At 38.6% G+C, this 24,320-nt stretch overlaps 1 protein-coding gene across 1 annotated transcript in view; it reads left to right on the forward strand.

The window, feature by feature from the left end:
- Positions 1-16,720: 16,720 nt before the first annotated feature.
- Positions 16,721-24,320, forward strand: part of IPO7 (importin 7) — a 55,912-nt gene continuing 48,312 nt past the window's right edge. The window contains exon 1 of the mRNA XM_025459443.3: positions 16,721-16,979. Within this exon, the coding sequence (XP_025315228.1) occupies positions 16,896-16,979 (84 nt within the window). The 5' untranslated portion in view covers positions 16,721-16,895. The remainder of the gene's footprint in view (positions 16,980-24,320) is intronic.

Consider the following 24,320-nt stretch of genomic DNA (forward strand, 5'->3'; position numbering starts at 1 on the left):
GCAGGGAGCCTGATGTGGGACTCTATCCTAGGACCCCAGGATCATGCCTGGAGCCGAAAGCAGACGCTCAACCACTGAGCCACCCAGGTGTCCCTGGGCATGTTATTTACATCAATGTCATTATGCTATAAATTTCATTGAGTTGCTTCCTTTTTCACACAGCAGTGTGTTTTCAAAGATCTGTCCATATTGCTATGGATAGGTACATAGAGATTGTTGCTTTTAACTGCAGCTTGGTGTTCCATGGTGTGAATTTACTACTTTTATCTTTTCTGGTGCTCTAGTGATAGATATCTGGGTTACCTCCTACTTCCCCCTACAACAACAAAAAGCCATGAAGAATAAACTCTGAAATATAAACCTTAGGACCAGGAGTATAGGCTTATAGTGTGTAGGTATTATTTAATTTTGTGAAATACTAACAGATTATTTTCCAGTTTATACTCTCACCAGTTTATACTCTCATGAGCCATGCACAAGAGTGCCAATTTTCTAGCATACTTGTAAATACTTGGTATTATACAGTTTTATCTATTTGGTCATTCTAATAGAATAAAAATAGTATTTCATTGTTTTATGATTCACCAATTAATAGTGACCTTGATCATTTCTTTATGTCTCATTTTGTAACTCAATCCTCCTATGAATTGCCTTATCATAATAACATTTTCCCATTTTACTTTTGGGTCTTTTTTCTACAGATTTTTAGAAATTCCACACATAGGGATGCCTGGGTGGCTCAGCAGTTGAGCGTCTCTTTGGCTCAGGGCGAGATCCTGGAGTTCTGGGATCAAGTCTCACATCGGGTTTCTGCAAGAACCTACTTCTCCCTCTGCCTATGTCTCTGCCTATCTCTCTCTATCTTTCATGAATAAATAAATAAATCTTAAAAAAAAAAAGAAATTCCACACATATAATCAATAATAATCCTCTGTGAGTTTTAGATGTGATAAATATCTTTACAGAGTCTGCTACTTATCTATTGACCTTGTCTATATTACTTTTTATTGGACATAAATCCTTACTTTCATGTAGACACATTTTTGGTTTTCAGTTTCAAAAACCTTTCCCTTTCTCTAAGTAAAAAAAAAAAAAATTCTCTTACATTTTTTCTATTAGTTAGAAATGTGCTTTTCAAATTGATGTCTTTGATCTTTCTGGGAGCCACTTACATATATGGTGTGAGGTAGGGAGCCAGTTTTATTTCTTTCTTTATAAAGAGCCTGTTTTTCCAAAACTACCCACTACACAACTTATACTCTCCCCATTACTTTGGGGTGTCCACTTTGTTATATATGAAATCCTCATTCATATAAGGATCCAGGTTATAGCTTTTGGTTCTGTTCCATTTTCCTATTTGCCTGTTTCTGAGCCAATGACATTGATGCATGTTTTTAATTATTATGATTTTATGGTGTTATAGTGAATCATATCTGATTTCCTGTTATATTTTCTAGTTGGTTATGTTTGAGGTTGGCAAATGTTATTGTTTTTTTTTTAATTAAAAAAATTTTTTAAAAGATTTATTTACTTATTCATGAGAGAGGCACACAGAAAGAGGCAGAGACATAGGCAGAAGGATAAGCAGGCCCTCTGCAGGGAGCCCGATGTGGAACTCAATCCCAGAACTCCGGGATCACGCCCTGAGCTGAAAGCAGACACTCAACCACTGAGCATCCCTCTTTTAAAAATTTTTATTCAGGGATCCCTGGGTGGCGCAGCGGTTTGGTGCCTGCCTTTGGCCCAGGGCGCGATCCTGGAGACCCGGGATCGAATCCCACGTCGGGCTCCCGGTGCATGGAGCCTGCTTCTCCCTCTGCCTATGTCTCTGCCTCTCTCTCTCTGTGTGTGTGACTATCATAAATAAATTTAAATAAATAAATAAAAATTTTTATTGAGGTATTATATATAAATATTTTATTTATTTATTTAAGGGAGAGAGAGAGAGAGAGAGGAGAGAAACAGAGAACACAAGCAGGGGGAGAAGCAGGCTCCTGCTGAGCAGGGAGGCTGATGTGAGGCTTGATTCCAGAACCTTGGGATCATGACCTGGGCCAGAGGCAGAGAGCAACAGACTGAGCCACCCAGGCACCCTGAAGTATAACATATATAATGGGTACACAAATCTTAAGTGAAGAAATTAGGTAATTTTTGCATGTGTGTTAATAATTGTTGTAACCACTATCTAGACAAATAGAAAACATTTCCATTATTCCAGAAGGTTCCTTGTGGCCTCTCTCTGTTAGTATCTCCTCCAGGGGTAGATGCTATTCTGACTTCTACAACCATTGATTAGCTTTGCATGCTCTTTAATTTAATATAAGTGGAGTCATATATATGGTTTTGTGTGTGATTTCTTTTATTCAGCATTATCAGGGAGATTTATCCATATTGTGTGTGTATCAATGGTCTGTCTTTTGTTGCAGTGTAGCATTCCATTGTATGAAATTTTTTTATTCTTTCTATAATGGGTATTTGAGTCATTTCCAGTTTTGAGCAATTAAAAAGAAAACTGCATAAATATCATCATGCCTGTCTTTTGATGGACATAAGCATTAATTTCTTTACGGTATTTATCCAGGGTCATATGTATGCTTAGTTTTAGTAGGCACTGCCAAACATTTTTCCTAAATGATTGTACCAAATTACACCCTACCTGCAAAGCATGAGAGTTCTAGTTGTTCCACATCATAACCAACCCTTTGTGTTGTCAATCATTAAATTTTAGATGTTCCTTGGTGAGTAATGCTACCTAATGGTAGTTTTAATTTGCATTTCTTTGATGGCTAATGATGTTGAACATCTTTTTATAAGTTTATTGTCCATTTTGTTTTTCTCTTAAGTGAGATGTCTATTTAAGTCTTTTGCACGTATTTTAAAAGATTTTATTTTTAAGCAATCTTTATACTGAGTGTGGGGCTTGAACTCGCAGGCTCGCGATCAAGAGTCAAACACTCCACCAACTGAGCCACCCAGGATCCTCAGTCTTTTAAAATTTTTAAATTGAAAAAATAAAAAATAAAAAAATAAAAATTTTAAATTTGAGTTGTCTGTCTTTAAAAAAAAAAAAAAAAAAACTGGGCAGCCCCAGTGGCCCAGCGGTTTAGCGCCACCTTCGGCCCGAGGTGTGATCCTGGAGACCCAGGATCGAGTCCCACATCAGGCTCCCTGCATGGAGCCTGCTTCTCTCTCTGCACCCCCCTCTCTCTCTGTCTGTCATGAATAAATAAATAAAATCTTCAAAAAAAAAAAAAAAAAAAAAACTGATTTATAGGAATTCTTTATATATTCTGGATATAAGTCCTTACTTAGATTTATGAAACTTTTTAGCTTGCCACTATTTATATTTTTATTTATGTTTTTAAAAAATATTTTTTATTTTATTATTATTATTTTTAAATATTTTATTTATTTATTCATGAGAAAGAGAGAGAGGCAGAGACGCAGGCAGAGGGAGAAGCAGGCTCTATACAGGGAGCCTGATGTGGGACTCGATCCCGGGACTCCAGGATCACGCCCTGGCCCAAGGGAGGCGTTAAACCACTGAGCCACCCAGGGATCCCTTATATTTTATTTTTAAGTAATCTTTACACCCAACATCAGGCTGCAACTCACAACTTGGATATTAAGAGTTGCATGTTCCACCAAATGAGCCAGCTTGGTGCCCCAATTTGTCGGGTATTTTTATTTTTTATTTATTTATTTATTTTAAAGATTCTATTTATTTATTTGACAGAGAGAGAGCATAAGCAGGGGGAGCGGCAGGCAGCGAGAGAGAGGAGAAGCAAATACCAAATTCTTTGGTATTTACTTAAAGAATATGAGAACACTAATTTTAAAAGATATATGCACCCCCATGTTTATTGCAGCATTATTTACAATAACCATGATATGGAAGCAACCTAAGGGCCCACTTATAGATGAATGGATAAATATTTCTCTCTCCTTTTTTTAAACTTTATTCATTTATTCCTGAGAGACACAGAAAGAGAGGCAGAGTTGTAGGCAGAGAGAGAAGCAAGCTCCATGCAGGGAGTCCAATGTGGGACTCCATCCCAGACCGTAGGATCACACCTTGAGCCAAAGGCAGACACTCAGCTGCTGAGCTACTCAGGTGTCCCCCTCTCCTTTTTTTTTTTAAGATTTATTTAATTATTCATGAGAGACAGAGAGAGGCAGAGACATAGGCAGAGGGAGAAACAGGCTCCTCACAAGGAGCCCAATATGGGACTCGATCCTGGACTCCAGGATCACGCCCCAAGCCAAAGGCACATGCTCAACCACTAAGCCACCCAGGCATCTCTCTCTCTCTCTCTCTGTCTGTCTCTCAAAGGAATAGTACTCAGCCATGAAAAAGAGGTAAAATCTTGCCATTTGCAACAACATGGGTGCGTCTAGAAGACATAAGGCGAAGTGAAATAAGTCAGTCAGAGAAAGAGAAATAGCAGGATTTCACTCACATGTGGAATTTAAGAAACAAAACAAATGAACAAAGGAAAAAAAGAGACAAAACAAACAGACTCTTAAATTGACAGAACAAGCTGGTGGTGGTTACCAGACAGGAAGTGGGCAGGGGGAATGGGTGAGTTAGGTGAAGGGGATTAAGAATACACTTATTGTGGAGTTTTTTTTTTTGTATATATATTTTTACTGGTGTTCGATTTGCCAACATATAGCATAACACCCACTGCTCATCCCATCAAGTGCCCCCCTCAGTGCCTATCAGCCAGTCACCCCAACCCCCTGCCCACTCCCTTTCCACCATCCCTTGTTTGTTTCCCAGAGTTGGGTGTCTCTCATGTTCTGTCACCCTAGAATACACTTATTGTGTTGAGCACCTAATAATGTACAGAACTGTTGAATCACTGTATTATATACCTAAAGCTAATATAACCCTGTACCTTAATTTAAAAAAATAATACAGAGAAATCCTGTGTACTCTTCACCCAGTTTCCCTATTACATCTTAAGCAGCACAATATTAAAACCAGGAAATTGACATTGGTGCAATGTTTGTGCATAGCTCTATGTAATATTATATGCATAGATTTGTGTAACTACCACTGCAATCAAGATATTTTATCAGCACATCCCCATTGTGCCACCCCCTTTATAGTCACACAGCTTATTTTCCTCCTTCTTTGTTACTATCTCTAACCCTTGATAACCACCAATTTGTTCTCCACTTACATAATTTTACCACTATTTATTTTTGAATTCACTTTATTTTCTTTGGAGCAGTTTTAGAAAAAGTGAACAGAAAGTACAAAGTGTTCCACTTGTCTCTTCACCCCTCCCTATACAGTTTTCTCTATCATTAGTATCTTTCATTAATGTAGTATTTCTGTTGTAATTGATGAGCTGATATTGATATATTATCAACAAAAGTCTATGGTCTACATTAGGATTCACTTCTTGTGTTGTACATTCTATGGGTTTTGACAAATATATAAGGCCATGTACCTTATATTATTATATAAGTAGTATCATGTGGAGTAGTTTTACTACTTAAAAATCTCCCTATTCATCTCTCTCTCCATTCCTTGAGCCCCTGCCAACCACTAATATTTTCACATTTTCCATGGTTTTGCCTTTTCCAGAATGTCATATAAATATCGTATATAATCTTTTCATGTTGGCTTCTTTTCTTTTGTTTTTTTTTTTTAAGATTTTATTTATTTATTCATAGAGATGCAGAGAGAGACAGAGGCAGAGACACAGGCAGAGGGAGAAGCAGGCTCCATGCAGAGTGCCCGACATGGGATTCGATCCAGGGCCTCCAGGATAATGCCCTGGGCTGCAGGCGGTGCTAAACCGCTGTGCCACCAGGGCTGCCCTCATGTTGGCTTCTTTAACTTAGCAACATATACTTGTTTCCTCTGTCTTTATGTGGTTTGACAGCTCATTTCTTTTCATTGCTGAGTAATATACCATTGCACGAACATATGTGGCTTAATTATCCATTCACTTATTGAACAATATCTTGGTTGCTTCCTAGTTTGACAATTATATAATAAAGCTGCCATAAACTGTTCATGTATAGATTTTTGTTTGGAAATATGTCTTCAACTCATTTGGGCAACTACCAAGGAATGCAATTGCTGGATTGTATGGATTGTATGGTAAGAATGTGTTTATTTTATTTTTTTTCAAAGATTTTATTTATTTATTCATAGAGACACACAGAGAGAGGCAGAGACACAAGCAGAGGGAGAAGCAGGCTCCATGCATGGGATCCTGACACGGGACTCGATACCAGGTCTCCAGGATCAGACCCCGGGCTGCAGGCAACGCTAAACCGCTGTGCCACCGGGGCTGCCCGGTAAGAATGTGTTTAGTTGTGTAAGTAACTGCCAAACTGTCTTCCAATGTGGCTGTACCATTTTGCATTTCCACCAGCAATGAAAGAGAGTTTCTGGGATCCCTGGGTGGCTCAGCGGTTTAGCGCCTGGCTTCAGCCCAGGGCGTGATCCTGAAGTCCCGGGATCGAGTCCCAAACTGGGCTCCTTGCATGGAGCCTGCTTCTCCCTCTGCCTGTGTCTCTGCCTCTCTCTCTCTCTGTGTCTCTCATGAATAAACAAATAAAATTTAAAAAAAAAAAGAAATAATTTCTGTTGTTTCACAATCTCACCATCATTTGGTGTTGTCAGTGTTTTTTACCTTAGCCATTCTGATAGGTGTACAGTGGTATCTTATTGTTTTCATTTGCAATTCTCTAATGACCTATGATATTGAGAATCTTTTTATATACTTATTTGCCATCTGTATGTCTTCTTTGGTGAGGTGTCAGTTCAAATTACCACTTGTTGAGTTTCCCATACTCTGTGTGCATGGTTTGTGCTAACTGCTTGATATATATGATCTTACCACAATCTAATGATAAAATTACTATTGTTATATTTTACAGGATAGAAAATTGAGGACTTCAGTCATGTCAAAGCTAGGAATTGTAGAGTCTCTCTATTTCTGTGTGAATATGTATAATGGAATATTACTCAGCCATGAAAAAGAATGAGCTCTTGCCATTTGTGATAACATGGATGGACCTAAGGGGTACTAGGCTAAGTAAAATAAGTCAGAAAGAAAAGACAAATACCACATGATTTCATCTATATATGGAATTTAAAAACAAAGCAAAGAGACAAACCAAACAGAAACTGTCTCATAAATACTGAGAACAAGCTAGTAGTTACCAGAGGGGTAGGGATGGGAGAATGAGTTAAATAGATGAAGAAGATTATGAGATACAAACTTTCAGTTGTAAAATAAGTAAGTCATGGGGATAAAAAGTACAGCAAGGGGCAGCCTGGGTGGCTCAGAGGTTTAGCGTCGCCTTCAGCCCAGGGCGTGATCCTGGAGACCCGGGATCAAGTCCCACATCAGGCTCCCTGGATGGAGCCTGCTTCTCCCTCTGCCTGTGTCTCTGCCTCTTTCCCTCTCTCTCTCTCTCTCTTTCTCATGAATAAATAAATAAAATCTTAAAAAAAAATAAAATAAAAAGTACAGCATGGGGAAATAGTTGATAATATTGTAATAACTTTTTTTTTTTTTAAAGATTTCATTTATCTATTCATGAAAGACACAGAGAAAGAGGCAGAGACACAGGCAGAGGGAGAAGCAGGCGCCATGCAGGGAGCCTGATGTGGGACTCAATCCTAGGGCCCTGGGATCACACTCTGAGCCCAAGGCAGATGCTCAACCACTGAGCCACCCAGGCATCCCTGTAATAACTTTGATAACAGATGGTAGCCACACTTTATCATGGTAAGCATTTTGTAATGTATATATTTATCAAATCATTGTGTTGTACAACTGAAACCAACACAATATCGCATGTCAAATGTACTTTAATTTTTAAAAATCTATCAAAAAAGCAAAAATTTGGTGTACTTCTCCCCCAAATCTACATAGTCCTATATCTACTAAAACTTACTTCATTATTTAAAATTTTTCGAAAAAGAAATCTTCAGGGCTCAGATAGTTTCACTGCTGATTTCTACCAAATATTTAAAGAAGAAATAATGCCAGTTCTACCCAAAATCTTTCAGAAAACAAAGGAGGAAGAAGTATATTTTATGAGACCAGCTTTACCCTATTATTAAAACTAGGTAAAACCATTTAAGAAAACTACTGACCAATATCCCTCATGAAGATAGATGCAAATGTCCTCCAAAAAATTAGCTAATTGATCCAGCAATATATAAAAATGTTTTTTTTAATGTTAATACGTTAAGACTAACTGAGGTTTATTCTAGGAAAGCAACATGTGAAAATCAATTAATATAATTCACCACCTTAACAGAATAAAGAAGAAAATCCGTATGATGGTATCAATAGCTCTAGGAAAATATTTGACAGAATTCAACATCCTGTTTATGTTAAAAACTCTTAAGAAAACTAGAAATGTTAGGGAACCTTTTCAATCTAATAGAGAGAATCTATGAAAACTCTATGGCTAAAGTATGGGAAGAAAGTAAAACCATTTTAATGTGCAGAAGATCTGGTTATATGCACAGGAAATTCTAAGGAATTTAGAAAAGAAACTACTAAAATTAGTAAGTTTGCTTAGCAAGACTGTAGGATAGAAGGTCAAAACATAAAAATCAATTGTCTTTCTAGATATAAGCAAAAACAGTTGGAAATGATATATATATATGTTATATATAACATGAAATACTTAGGGATACATTTAAGAAAATATGTGTGAAATCTGTACACTGAAAACTAAAAATATTGTTAGAGAAATTCTTTAAATATCCAAAAAATTGAGAGATATACCATATTAAAGGATCAAAACACTCAATATTTTTAAGATGTTAATTTTACCCAAGTTTATGTGTAAATTTTTAAAAAGATTTTATTTTTAAGTAATCTACACACCCAACATGGGGCCTGAATCCACAACCCAAAGATCAAGAGTTGATTGCTGCACCGACTGAGCTAGCCACATCTTGTGATGTGCAAATTAAATGCATTATCTATCAAAATCTCGAAAGACTTTTTATTTTATTTTCAGATTTTATTTATTTATTCATGAGAGACACACAGAGAGAGGGCAGAGACAAAGGCAGAGGAAGAAGCAGCGTCCTCGAGGAGAATCTGATGCAGGACTCAATCCTGGGACTACAGGATCACGCCCTGAGCTGAAGGCAGACGCTCAACTGCTGAGCGACCCAGGTGCCCCTTTAAAAGCCTTTTTATTTTTATTTTTATTTTTTATTTTTAAAATTTTATTTATTCATGAGAGACACAGAGAGAGGCAGAGACGAAGGCAGAGGGAGAAGCAGGTTCCACGCAGGGAGCCTGATGTGGGACTCTATCCTGGGTTTCCAGGATCACGCCCTGGGCTGAAGGCGGTGCTAAACCACTGAGCCACCCGGGCTGCCCCAAAAGCCTTTTTAAAAAAGATTTTATTTATTTATTTGAAAGAGATCATGTGTGTGCACACAAGGTGGGGGTAAGTCAGTGTATTTAAAAGCAAGCAGAGGGAGAGGGAGAAACAGACATCCTGCTGAGTAGAGAGCCGGATGGGGGCTCTGACCCAGGAGCCTGAGATCATGACCTGAACCAAAGGCAGACTAACTGAGCCATCTAGGTACCCCTAAACGGGCTTTTTTAAAACTAGAAATTAACAAGCTGAATTTCCCAAATGTATTTTGAAATGCAAATAACCTAGAATAATCTAAACAAATTTGAAAAACAGTAACAAAGTTGAAAGATTTACACTATTTGACTTTAAGACTTACTAGAAAGGTACATTAATCAAGGTGTTGTGATACTGGCATAGACACAGATAAGATGACATTGGGCACGTTCAGGGTGGTATGGCCGTAGTCCGCACAGACACATAAATAGATCAATGGAACAGAGAAGAGAATTCAAACATAGATCTACACATATTTGGTCAATTGATTTTCAACAAAGAGGCCAAGGTAATTCAATGGTCAAGGATAAACTTAAAAAAAATTGTACTGTACTAATTAGCTGGATATCCATATGCAGAAGGAAATGACTTTAGTCACTACCTCACATCACCTGCCCCCAAAATTGGACCATAGATCAAAACATAAATGCTAAAACTACAAATTTCTAGGAAAAAACTAGGAGAAAATCTTTACAATTTGAAGTGGGAAAGATTTTTTATATAGAACACAAGAGGTGAAAAAAAAAAAGAACACAAGAGGTGCAATCACCTCGTGAAACAATAGATAAATTGAACTTTATCAAAATAGGACACTGCTTTTTGAAAGATAAATTAAGAAAATGAAAAGATGCAGACTAAAAGAAAATATTCACATTACAGAAATCTGACCAAAAAAAATTGTCCCCAGAATATCTTACAACCCAAGAGCAGTAAGGCAACAACCCAATTTTAAAAATGGATGAAACAGACACTTTTCAAAAGATGATACAAATGGCTAATAGCACGTGAAAAGATGCTCAATATTATTCATCATTGGAGAAATGCACTAGTGCGTAATGACATACATAATCACATAACCACTACACATCCACTCTACACTTTAAAAGACAGAGAATTCAAACTGTTGGTGAAGATATGCAGAGTGGAATGCCCATAAATAGCTCATGGGAATATAAAATTGTACAACCAATTTGAGAAATGATTCAGGCAGTTTCTTATAGAGTTACATATACATTTACGATATAAATCAACCATTCCATTCTTAGCTATTTATTTATTTATCTATTTATTTAAAGATATTTGTTTGCTTGTTTGTTTATTCATGAGAGACACACAGGAAAAAGACAGAGACATAGGCAGAGGGAGAAGCAGGCTCCATGAAGGAAGACCAATGTGGGACTCAATCCCCGGTCTCTGGGATCACACCCTGAGCCAAAGGCGGATGCTCAACTGCTGAGCCACTCAGGCGTCCCCATTCTTGGCTATTTACCAGAGAAATGAAAACATACATTCACATTCAAACTTGTACAGGAATGTACATATCAGTTTAATTCACAATAGCGAAAACCATAAATGACCCAAATGTTCACCAACAGATGAATGAATAATTTGTATATCAGGTAACAGACTGCCATTTAGCAACAAAGAGGGAACTACCTATACGCTCAGCTTCATGGAAATAATCTCAGAAACACTACAGTGAGTGAAAAAAGCCAGACACAAAAAGTACTTACTGAATGATTCCATGTATATGAAACAGTAGGAAAGGCAAATCTAATTGATAACGATAGAGAGAACATCAGTGAGCATATGTGGCACAGAGCTGAACATGTAAAGATTACCTGGAAAGGTCTGATGGAGATAATCTGTATGTTGATTGAGGTAGTGTGACATGACTGTATAACTTCGTGAACACTCATTGAATTTCCTGTAAATTAAACTTTGATGAAGTTGATCTTTAAAATTGTTTATATGGGGATCCCTGGGTGGCTCAGCGGTTTGGCGCCTGCCTTTGGCCCAGGGTGCGATCCTGGAGTCCCTGGATCGAGTCCCGCGTCGGACTCTTGGCATGGAGCCTGCTTCTCCCTCTGCCTGTGTCTCTGCCTCTCTCTCTCTGTGTCTATCATAAAATAAATAAATCTTTAAAAAAAATAAAATTATTTATATGGTTTAGAGCATGAACTCCAATTTTTGTAAGTCAGTGTATTTAAAAGAAATGTAATAGGGGTGCCTTGGTGGCTCAGTGGGTTAAGTGTCTGCCTTCAGTTCTGGTCATGATCCTAGGGTCCTGGGATAGAGCCTTGTTATCCAGCCCTTATAGAGCTTCCTACTCAGCAGGGAGTCTGCTTTTCCCTCTCCCTCTGCTGCTCCTCCTGCTTGTGTTCTCTCTCACTCTCTCTCTGTCAAATGAATACATAAAATCTTTAAAAATAAGAAAAAAAAAGAAATGCAATGAGAAATGGTCTTCATTTGACAATTTCAGTACAAGTCTGTCTTTTACCTTTTTTTGCATACTAAGCTTTAGACACATAGGAAGGATGCTCTGCAAAAACTCATTTTGTCACTTTCTTTAACTCTCCTTCCTTGCCCTCTTACTTTCCTTTCTCCTCAGTTCTCCCCTTAAAATACCAATAACAACTTATTTTTGTTCTGATCTTTCTAATTACAAAGCACTTCCCAATCTCATTTGATTCTCAGAATAATTTTGGGAGCCCAGATAGGATTATTTACTTGTTTCACAGGTAAAAACTAAAAAATGAGGGCCAGTGAGATAAAAGGTTTCCTGAGGCAGCACAGTTTGTACATGCCTCAGAACATAATCACTCTTTTCTTGGCTTCCATGTCTTTTTTTTTTTAACCCCCCACTTTAAAATATTTTTAATATTGTGGTCCTAGGAGTAAGCAGATACCTGGGAAAGGATAATGCTCAAGAAAACTTATTTATTTTTAAAGTAAACTCTACCCCCAATGTCGAGCTTGAACTCATGACTCCAAGATCAAGAGTCTCATACTGGGCAGCCCAGGTGGTTCAGCGGTTTAGTGCTGCCTTCAGCCCAGGGCGTGATCCTGGAGACCCGGGATTGAGTCCATTAGGCTCCCTGCATGGAGCCTGCTTCTCCTTCTGCTTGCGTCTCTGCCTCTCTCTCTGTGTGTCTCTCATGAATAAATAAATAAAATCTTTAAAACAAACAAAAAAAAGAGTCTCATACTATATTGACTGAGCCAGCCAGGCATCCTAACCCCCTATGTTTTGAATTGTTTAAAGATCTTACCAAAGTGTAAAAATGAATTTCACTTAGTTATGAGTAGTGATTATCATTATTTTAAAAATTAAATTTCATGAAAAATGTTGTCTAAAATGTTTTGGATATCTGAAATAGTCCTAGCATAGGATGTATAGGATGTGGGCTTTCAGTAATTATGGAATGTCTTGACAAAAATCCAGTCACCTCAGACAGATCAGTCTAGGTCTTAAGATACCTTTGGGTGCTAGATATTTATCATCAAGGCCTTATCTCTGGTGTTTAGCCCACAAAAGCTTCCAATGAAGGTTTGTAAAGGGAAAATTGATTCTTTTTATTCCCTTTTCTTATAGTTGTACGGTCACTCCCTGGACCGTCCTTTTCTTTCATACCTGTAGGAAGACATGTTTTTTCTGTTAGAACAACAGAGCCATCATTTATAGGATCAGTTAACCAAGTGACCCTTGCATTGTTCCTTACTTCTATTTTTGTCCAATTCCATTCCAGCTCAAAATCAGCTCTGGGGATCCCTGGGTGGCTCAGAGTTTGGCGCCTGCCTTTGGCCCAGGGCGCGATCCTGGAGTCCTGGGATTGAGTCCCGTGTCAGGTTCCTGGCATGGAGCCTGCTTCTCCCTCTGCCTGTGTCTCTGCCTCTCTCTCTCTATCATGAATAAATAAGTAAAATCTTAAAAAAAAAAAAATCAGCTCTGAAACCTTGTAATTTATACTTTTCTGAATTCCTCAGACTAATCTTACTCAAGAAGGCATTATGTATTGGTTATAGTGGTATTGGGACTTGAGACTGAGCGTTGAGGTAGGTTTATCTATTTATGTTTCTACTGGCATAATGTAGCACTCTTTTCTTTAATCTCTACACATTTATTGATTGAGCACATGCTCATTTCTGTGTTTACCACAAAGAGAGACATTGTTCCTGCCCTAGAGGAGCTCACATCTAAATTTCCAGTCATATAAGTCACATTCTCCGCATCAGTAGCTTGACAAAAAATAATAAACCTACGGATAAGTTGGGTGTGCTAATCACATAGCAGCTAAGCTTTTGAAGAGTCTTGGAGCCAAACTCCTTGTATGGATAAAGGAACTCTGGTTCCCCAGACAGTTATCTAGCATCCTATGAGCTCTATTCTCTCTGAAGCACAATACACAGGCCCCACTGCAGCTTTATATTTATTTTTTATATTTTATTTATTTATTCATGAGAGACACAGAGAGAGAGAGAGAAGCAGAGGGAGAAGCAGGCCCCATGCAGGGAGCCCGATGCGGTACTCGATCCTGGGTCTCCAGGATCACACCCCAGGCTGCAGGCGGCACCAAACCGCTGCGCCACCGGGGCTGCCCCCCACTGCAGCTTTAGATCTGAAAAACTTCCTGGGTCCCAGTTCCCAATACTACAGCTTAAAAACCATATATATTTTTAAAGATTTTATTTATTTATTAATGAGACACACACACACACAGGCAGAAACACACAGGCAGAGGGAGAAGCAGACTCCATGCAGGGAGACATGGGACTTGATCCCTGGTCTCCAGGATCGGCCCTGGGCTGAAGGCGGCACTAAATCGCTGAGCCACCGGCGTTGTCCAAAACCATATTTTCCATTACCACCTCTCCCTTTCAGTTTCAGGGAAAGGGAATTAATATTTTTGGAGCACTTTTTATGCGTCAGGTCTTTTTTTTTTTTTTTAAGATTTTATTTATTTAATCATGAAAGACACACACAGAGAGAGAGAGAGGCAGAGACATAGGCAGAGGGAGAAGCAGGCTCCATGTAGGGACCCCGATGTGGGACTCAATCCTGGGTCTCCAGGACCACGTTCTGAGCTGAAGGCGGCGCTAAACTGCTGGGCTACTGGGGCTGCTGTGTGTCAGGTCTTTTACATACATTGTGCTATGCTGTAATTGTCACAATTTCATAATGTACAAGTCAATCCTGGAATCTAAAATTGATATGTAGTAGTGCAAAGAGGATTGGATTTGGAATCATGAAAATTGAAGTATCAATTCTGGCTCAGCCACCAACAACTCATTACTAGCTCATTCATTCCTTTCTTCTTCTATTCACTAAAATATTTATTGAACTCTTAGCAGACATTTAAGCTTCATGATATGTGATAGGGATACAAAAGTGAATAAAACATAAGCCTTATTTTTAAGGCTATCACAGTTGAGGGATAGGTAGAGAGAGGAGATTTTTTTAAAGTTTATTTATTTTTAAGTAATCCCTAGGTGTAGACTCAATATGAGATTCAAACTCAGAACTCCAAGATCAAGAGTTAATGACCTCAAGATCAGGAGTCATATGCTCTTCCTACTGAGCCATCCAGATACCCCAGGAAGAGGAAATTTTTTTTTTTTTAAGATTTTATTTATTCATTCATGACAGAGAGAGAGAGAGAGAGAGAGAATGAGAGGGAGGCAGAGACACAGGCAGAGGGAGAAGCAGGCTCCATGCAGGGAGCGGGATGTGGGACTCGATCGCGGGACTCCAAGATCACTCCCTGGGTGGAAGGCAGGCACTGAACCGCTGAGCCACCCAGGCATCCCAGGAAATTCTTAAATAGACTGTATCAGTACACTGATAGAGTTAACAATAGGTTATATTGGGATGCCTAGGTGGCTCAGTGGTTGAGTGTCTGCCTTTGGTTCAGGGCATGGTCCTGGAGTCCTGGGATTGAGTCCCACATCAGGCTCCCTGCACGGAGCCTGCTTCTACCCCTGCCTGTGTCTCTGCCTCTCTCTCTCTCTGTGTCTCTCATGAAAAGATAAATAAATTTTTTTAAAGTTATATTAAGGAAATTTTATGATCTTTCACAATTTAAGTAGCTTGTGAACCTTGGATTCTTTATTTGTAAATTAGGAATAATTATATAAACCTTCCTTCCAGGCACAGAAGTTGGCATGTAAGAGATATTAATATTGCAAAGTCCACTGTTTCAGGGAAAGATTTTTGTACCCCCATTCCTCTTTTTTTGCAAACTAAAAACAATAAGTGATCTTTTAACAAGTTGCATTTGAAGGTTTATGATTCATTATAAGTAAATATGTTTATATAATTTTATTATAGCGATGACAAATATGAAAAGAAATTTCTCAAAATCTCAACACCCTAGAAAATCAATTTATTTCATTTGCCAGCTTTGTTTTCCAGTCTTTGCCCATGTTTCAAAGCCATAGCCTCATATAACTGTTTTTGTGTTGTTACTATATGTAATATTTGTCATTTTAATGGCTGTGAAATATTTAATTGAATTATTTTAATTTGCTTAACAGTTCTCATATTGACATTTCTCTTAAAAAGCAGTGTTTTAGTGAAGAATGAAAACTTTCTTTTTTTTTTTTTTTTGAGAATGAAAACTTTCAAAGCAGAAATATCCTGTTTGAAATCCTAGGTGAACTTCTTACTAAGTGAACTTGGGCAAGTTATTTAACCTTTCTGAAACTGTTTAACTTTTTTAAAAGGTGAGTGTAAATAAATAAATAAATGAATAAATAAATAAATAAATAAATAAATAATCTAATAGAGATTATGTTCTTATTCTGTGTTTACAGGTGATTTATATAAAGTTCCTACCAAAATTTGGAGACTCAATAAAAATCCTATTTTTACTAATTGGTAATCATAGATATGTAACGTTTAATACCTTTCACACATAAAGTTTATTTAATCTTTTGTGTCATTTTCTTAGTATAAAGTCTCATGAATGGGAATTCTTGGGGTAAAGATTATGAACATTTTTATGGCATTTAGAAACCATCTGAAATTACATTTCAAAAAATTTTTTTCAATTACTAGCAATGGATGGCACCACATCTCGCATCACATCCGCCTCACGGTCGCACAGGTATATTATTATGGGAAACCTTTGCGTGTGGTTGTTTTAATTTTTTTTTACGTGCTGCCTGAACATTTTTCCTTTTTGAAAAGCAAGACCTGCCTGTAGCAGCTACAGTTCAAAGCCACGTGGGCTGCGTAAAGCTCACGCGGACTACATCTCCCAAGGTGCCTCGCGCGCGCGCCGACAGGAAGTGGCTGGAGCATCTCCCGCCTCCACGCCGAGGCGAAGAGGTTCTATCCGGGGCCTTGGCGCTTCTCTTTCCTTTCGCGCCGGTTGCCGCTGCGGAGCGCGGCGGGTCCATGTGCGCTGTGAGCGGCGCTATTCCTGGCCCAGTAGCACCCGAACCCCGGGTTTGACCGAGTCCGCGCTGCGATGGACCCCAACACCATTATCGAGGCCCTGCGGGGCACCATGGACCCAGCGCTGCGTGAGGCCGCGGAGCGCCAGCTCAATGAAGTAAGGACGCCGGGCGGGCGGCTGACTGTGGCAGGCCGAACCCTCTGGGCCTGGCCAGAGGCGCGGACGGCGTCTCTCAGGGGCCCATCAGGAGAGGTGGGGCGGGGACCTGACTGCGAGTGCCACGCCAGGGCGCCACGGGCTGCTGCGGTGGTGGCGGCCTCCAAGGCAGCCTTTGCGTCGGATCCTGAGCTGGGCCTCTGGCTGCGGTCAAGGCATGAGGAGCCGGCTGAGGCGAGGCGGGCGTGACGGGCTGGACACATGGCAGGCTCGGGTGGCCAGCCGCCCTCTGGCTCATTTCCAGCTCGTTCCTCGCGCCCAGGAGGGGGCGAAACTCACTGGGAGGTTTTTCAGACGTTTCCGGGAGCCGTCTCGCTGGCGCCGGGTTCGGAGGGGCTCCAGGGAATGTAGAGCTGGTCCTTTGGGGGCTGCGCCTGTCAGCTTGTCATTTCACGGGGCTGATCGGTGATCTGCACAACTTTCCTGCCTGCGACTGGGCGGCTAGGGAAAGCTTTCAGAGGCAAGCCCCCCGCCTCTCTGGAAGGGCGAGGGTAGTGCGGGCTACCTATATCTGTATTAGTCTGATTCCCTGTTCTACGCTGCTAATGCCACAGTGGGAGGCAGGGCTCTGTAGTAGAAAGTGTCGGGTGAAGTGCACCCTTCCAGGTAGAGCTGAACCACTGATTTTCTTGACTGACCTTGGGCAAGTCGCTTAACCTTTTGCTGCTGAGTTTCTCCCATTCATAAAATTAGGCTACAGGGTTGCTGTGACGGTCAAGTGAGAACAGTGTAAGGCAGGGTGCCTTGAAACGTGCCAAGCTTGTTATCAACTCGCTGAGGATTGGTTCCTTTTTTCCCCCTTTATTTTCGGGGGAACCACACTTTGGTAAAACAGCCTTAATATGTGGGCAGATTACTATCTTCAGTTTTATTATTTGTTTCTAAATTTCTGCAACTTTCTATATTTTAGTATTTTAAAGGCTTCTTAAAAGGACTCCTGTAATTTCCTGTGCCAGTTAATAATTGGTCTTTTGGTATCCTACTGAGTCTGCAAGCTTTAGTGAAGTTCAGTGTACATTTATTTTTAAACGGAAAAAGAAGTCCCTCTTTAAAGTAGAAATTCAGTTATTTTATGCTCCTCTTAGCTGGTAGGAAACTCAAGTAAAAAACATTTATGTTGACTTTTCAGAAGCCACAGGAGTATTCCTAATTGGACATCTTCAGTGTATAGGCTGTTTTTAGAGATCTCTGCCCTCAAGAAACTTATATTTTTATAAGAAGCCTACCCAGAAAGTTTACGCAAATTAAGTGTAAAATTATTTTTAAATAAAAAAGTTAGGGACGCCTGGGTGGCTCAGAGGTTAAGAATCTGCCTTTGGCTCAGGGCGTGATCCTGGGGTCCCGGGATCCAGTCCTGCATCCTGCTCCCTGCATGGAGCTTGCTTCTCCCTCTGCCTGTGTCTCTGTCTCTCATGAATAAATAAATAAAATCTTTAAAAAATAAAATAAAGTAAAACAAAATAAAAAAGTTAAATCTTACATATGTAAGTGCAACTGTCATTAGATCATACCAAGAGTGATGCTAATTTTTTAAAAAAGATTTTGTGATTAATCCCTGCACCCAACCCACAACCTCAAGATCCAGAGTCCCCTGCTTTACCCAATGAACCAGTCCCTATCCCACCCCCCACCCCTCCAAATTGTTAGGCTCAAAGTCACCTTGGGAGGAGCTTAGATTTCTTTTGGGTATAAAATAATTCACTGAAATACATTCCCATTTTGAACCATTATGAAACTATGGAGGGAGTTCTAGATCACTTTGTTTTGTTTTGTGAGAGATACAGGTTAAGATGAACATTATTTTGTCTATGAAGTATTAATGCATAGGTAAGTTTAGGTGCCCCAAAAATTTAGTCAGTGATTTCTACCATGATTTTATTATTCTGACTAAACATGCTGTTTGTAATTGTTAATTTTAAAAATTATTTGAAAAAAAAGAATTGGTTCCCTTATAGAAAAATTTGAAATTCATCCATTCCTCAAGCAGATATTGAATGTCTAGTAATATACACTGACATCTTATACTTGAGACCTGGGATAAATATTTCATAGGCTGATTTTTAGAAGATGAATAATCAAAATAGTATAGCATTTTAAACTGTTAAGCTTCTGTTAAGATTTTGGAGTACTCTGGAATATTGAACAGTGCTTTTCTGACAAAATTTGTGGTCTAGCCTTTATTTCTGTGATTCTTAGCTGTTTACATTCTGAAATTTCTTTCCATTATTTCATCTTGATTTTTTAGTAATTTTTCCTAAGATAACTTTTCTTTTAATTAGAAAATTCTTATCTTTAGTCTTCATTCAATTTTAATCAAGTGCTTCCATTTGAATGCTTACTTGCTTTGACTTTTTTTTTTGTGGCAGAACCTTGATTTAGGAAACAGATCCCAGATAAGTCTTGAAGAAGGTTAACTGTAGTAAGAATGAGGAAGTAACAGTTTATTTCTGTCAGGCTCTTCTTGCTTTGGATAAGACAGGAAGCAATCATTCCATACTGCTTTTATTCAATTGGAATTATACTTTGGTTCATTTAGTTAAAAGAAAAAGATGATTGACATTTGAGTGAATCGCTTAAGCTAATTGAAGTGATATCACTAAGTATAAAAATTGTAAATGTTATCAAAGTATTATAATGCAGATAGTTAAAAACAGAGTTCTCTTGCCTTACAGTGATTGCACTTAACTGTTCCATCTTCTTGGAACTGTTTTATTTCAGTAATCTCCCAGACTTGATCTCTTCTATCATTGTTCAGCTGTCTCCGTTATCACCGAGGACTTCCCCTGAATACAACATTCCAGACACTCTACATCTCCCTTCATTTATTTTTCTCCATAGCCCTGGTTTATCATACATATTTTATTTAGTTTCACTAGTATAATTTTAAGTTTTACAAGGTGAGGATTTGTCTTTTGTTACAGCAGTTCTTTGATTTGTCAGTGTTAGGCTTTACTTCATTAGGGTAGATAATAATATGGGCTTTAGCTCTGTTAAACCACCCTCAAATTAAGGGTATTTAAACCATTTATATATTTTTATGTTACATATAGATAAAATTAAGAAAGTTCCGTTAAACTACTAGAGACCACAGTAAAGACACTTTTCGGCAGAAATTTCAAGATATATTTAATACTCCTTACTGACTTAACTCTGTGGCATGGCATGAATTTTGATTTTTTTTTTTCCCCTCTCAATTGCTCTTACAGTGTTGGACCACGTTGTCATGTCCCAATTTGAAATATCATCATGTAACAAGCTTTGGCTCAAAGACTGGAGAAAACCGATAAAAAGTACAAGAATTCTTGGAAATATGATTGAGAACCCACTTAGTTACTGGGTTTTTTGTTTTTTTGTTTTTTTTAACTATGAAGTGTTCTATACTAGCTGAGGGATGTTAGGAAATTTATTTAACTTCTAAGCACCATTTTCCTTTATGTGTAAGATAAAAGTAGTAATAGTATGTATGTCATAGTGTCATGTGGGTTGAGTGAGATGAGGCATGTAAAAACTTCAGGAAAGTATTTGGCACCTAATAAGTTCTTTCCAGGTTATTTGAACTACTGCATAAGTGCCAACTGATTAACCCATCTACTGTGCCATGCGTTTTATTTCCTGTCTCAGTCTAACTGTAGTAGTTGTATATTTCAGTGGAAAATGATCAGCACTAATGGAGAAGGAACACAGGTGTCTGAACAGTAAGATCATTAGTAGCATTACTGTAACACGAAAATTAGCACAATTATAAACACAGTGCCTGGCACACTATGGACTCTCAGCAATTACTTGTATGCAAAGAGAAATAAGAACTTGAGTAATAGAAATGTCTTTCAGTCTTTAAAGTAGATTTGTGGGATGCCTGGGTGGCTCAGTGGTTGAACGTCTGCCTTCAGCTCAGGACATGATCCCTTAGTCTCAGAATGGAGTCCCCACATCAGGCTTCCTGTAGGAAGCCTGCTTCTCTCTCTGCCTATATCTCTGCCTCTCTCTCTCTGTGTCTCTCATGAATAACAAATAAAATCTTTAGAAAAGTAGATTTGTGTACAGGAATCTGTCATTTATCATTTAAATTATATACCTTGAGATTAATTGACTTCTGTATATCTATAGGTAGAGTTTAAAAAAAATTTTTTTTTAAATACACGTGACATTTGGTATTCATTCAACATTCATCGTATATTATGTTTCCAGAGACTGTTTGCTACTTCCTACTCTCCCTCTCATTCACTTAGAAATACTTGTTTCTTCATTTATAAGATAAAGTTAAGATATCTCTGAAGGTTTTGGCAAATTATTATAGTAGACAATAGTCTTTCTGCATTCTTCCTGATTTTGCTGTCAGTGTTCTTCAGTGGAAACCTTTCTATACAAACCTTTGCTTGTGCGCCCACCCCTCCTGTTAAGCTCTTTCCACCTAAAAATAAGTTTTCTTGTTCACAGATCTTATTAATCCCATCTTAAATGCCATCTTTTCCTACTCAGACCTTCTTTGGTACTTTGTAAATTGAAAACTCCTTTTTAACACCTAGTTATATATATTTGTCCTTAAATTTTAACTATTTTAATTTTATTTGAACTAGATGATTGTTGTCACTTCTCTCTTTTTTTTTTTTTTTTATTTTATTTATTCATGAGAAACACAGAGAGAGAGAGAGGGAGGCAGAGACACAGGCAGAGGGAGAAGCAGGCTTCATGCAGGGAGCCCGATGTGGGATCCGATCCCGGGTCTCCAGGATCATGCCCTGGGCTGAAGGCGGCACTAAACCGCTGAGCCACCCGGGCTGCCCTGTCTCCTACTCTAAAAGTTCATTGACTTTGAACTTCTCTCCAGTGGCAATAAAATCTGTAGATGGTGTTTTTTTTAGTCTTGTGAGATTAGCTGAGAATGGACTATTCAACAACTCATTATTTCTGATTGTTTTCAAATATTTTAAAAATACTTGAAAAAATATTTGAGTGCTTATCATGTGGCAAATTCTATCTTCATGCTGGGGATACAATACTGTACACAAGACAGAGTCCTACACAAGTCCTCAAATGAAGCTTAGATTTGAACTGAAATTTTAAGTGTAATGTCAGGAAAATTTTTTTTGAAATGTTTATTCCGAATAACAGTTCCCAATCTGGTTCTTTTTCTTTTTTTAATTTGAGAGAGAGAGCAGGGGAGGGGCAGAGGGAGAGGGAGAGAGAATCTTAAGCCAACCGTGCTCAGTGCAGAGCCCTACACGGGTTTGATCTTAATGACCCTGAGATAACCTGAGCTGAAACCAAGAGTCAGGCTCCTTTGATTCATTTAATAGCAAATGTCTTTTGATAGGCACTGAGCTAAGTGGTTGATAAAGAAATTTGTGATTCCTGCCTTTCTGGAGTTTCATAGTCAACACGGCCCTCACAATGCATGCGGTTGAGACTTATAATAGAGCTATGTGTAAGTTTTGGATAAGAAAACTATTAAATCTGACTTTGCTTAAGGCAGATATGATCTTAGCATGAGTATTCTTTCCCTCTTATACTTGCAGCAAGAAAAATGCCTTAAGTAGAATTAGAAGGCTTACCTAGGAGCCTTTTAAACTTTCAGTTCCTAAACTTAATGTGCTGTAACGTGTTTATGTAGATAGAAATGCTGCTTTCTCACATACTTTATGTGAAAAAGTAAGTGAACATGGCTTTGATAAGTTTCTTAATACTTCTTTGTGTTTACCCTTTAAATTCATAGACTACCTGAGTCACTTCTAGGATTTTCACAAATGATTACAGTTACTACTATAAGTGATATATATTTTTTTTAATTTTTTTTTAAATTTATTTATGATAGTCACAGAGAGAGAGAGAGAGAGAGAGAGAGAGGCAGAGGGAGAAGCAGGCTCCATGCACCGGGAGCCCGACATGGGATTCGATCCCGGGTCTCCAGGATCGCGCCCTGGGCCAAAGGCAGGCGCTAAACCGCTGCGCCACCCAGGGATCCCTATAAGTGATATATTTTATTCATAAGTGGTGAGTTTGATTTTGTTTTATTAAAGGACTTATGAAATGTTCAAGTAATGAAAATATTAGGTCTGGAAAAGTTCAAAATGATGGCATGTTTGTAGTACAATTTGGCATGTCTAGAAATTCAGCAAAATATTTATGGGAATATAATGTATATTTTTGGAAGACAGAATAGTCTGGTAACATTCCTTTTTTTTTTTTTTTTTTAAGATTTTATTTATTTATCCACAAGAGACACACAGAGAGAGGCAGAGACACAGGCAGAGGGAGAAGCAGGCTGCAGGCAGGGAGCCCGATGCGGGACCCCATCCCGGGTCTCCAGAATCATGCTCCGGGTTGAAGGCAGCCCTACCTAAACCGCTGAGCCACCCGGGCTGCCCAGTAACATTCCTTAATTAGGAATATCTCTAAGTAGATGCTGTTTTGAATTTAGGAGAGGGAAAGTCCCTGTATACTTTGGCTGTTACACAGGAAATTATTCAGTGACAGCATGTTAAAGATCTGAAAGAAAGATATCACTGGCATTAATATTCATAAGTAAATTTCTCTTTTAGATATAGATGCACATAGTATTTAACTTATTATTTGCTTCTATCAGTGGCACATTAATGATGAGTTTGATTTAAAGTGGGGTTTTTTTCTTTTGGTTAATTTGGTTAAGGTAATTTGTAATTAAGTTTTTTTTAAACTCCTTGGTTGAAAAGCATTTTTTAATTTTTATTTACTTATTTTCTTGAAAAGCATTTAAGTATTACCACTATTTAATGAAAAACTGAAAGACATAATGAAGAGTCTCAACCTGGTCCTAATTCTACCACTATGATGACTTAACCTCTCTCTGCCTAATATTTCGTGTAAATAGAGTATTTGTCTTTGTCAAATTCTTCTTTTAAGATTGATTGATTTGAGAGAGAGCATGGGAGGTTGGGGGAGACAGGGAGGAGAGAGTCTTAAGCAGACTGTAGCAGCCCCATATCATGACCCTGAGATCATGACCTGAGCAGAAACCAAGAGTCAGATGCTTAATGGACTGTGCCACTGAGACGCCCCGTCTGTCAAATTTTTTAGTAAAGCAGAAAAGTTAGGGATCCCTGGGTGGCGCAGCGGTTTGGCACCTGCCTTTGGCCCAGGGCGTGATCCTGGAGACCCGGGATCGAATCCCACAACGGGCTCCCGGTGCATGGAGCCTGCTTCTCCCTCTGCCTGTGTCTCTGCCTCTCTCTCTCTCTCTCTATCTCTGTGACTATCATAAATAAAAAAAAATAAATAAATAAAAATTTAAAGCAGAAAAGTTAG

Source organism: Canis lupus, chromosome 21 (genome assembly GCF_003254725.2).
Source record: "Canis lupus dingo isolate Sandy chromosome 21, ASM325472v2, whole genome shotgun sequence".
In the NCBI taxonomy this organism is placed as follows: Eukaryota; Metazoa; Chordata; class Mammalia; order Carnivora; family Canidae; genus Canis; species Canis lupus.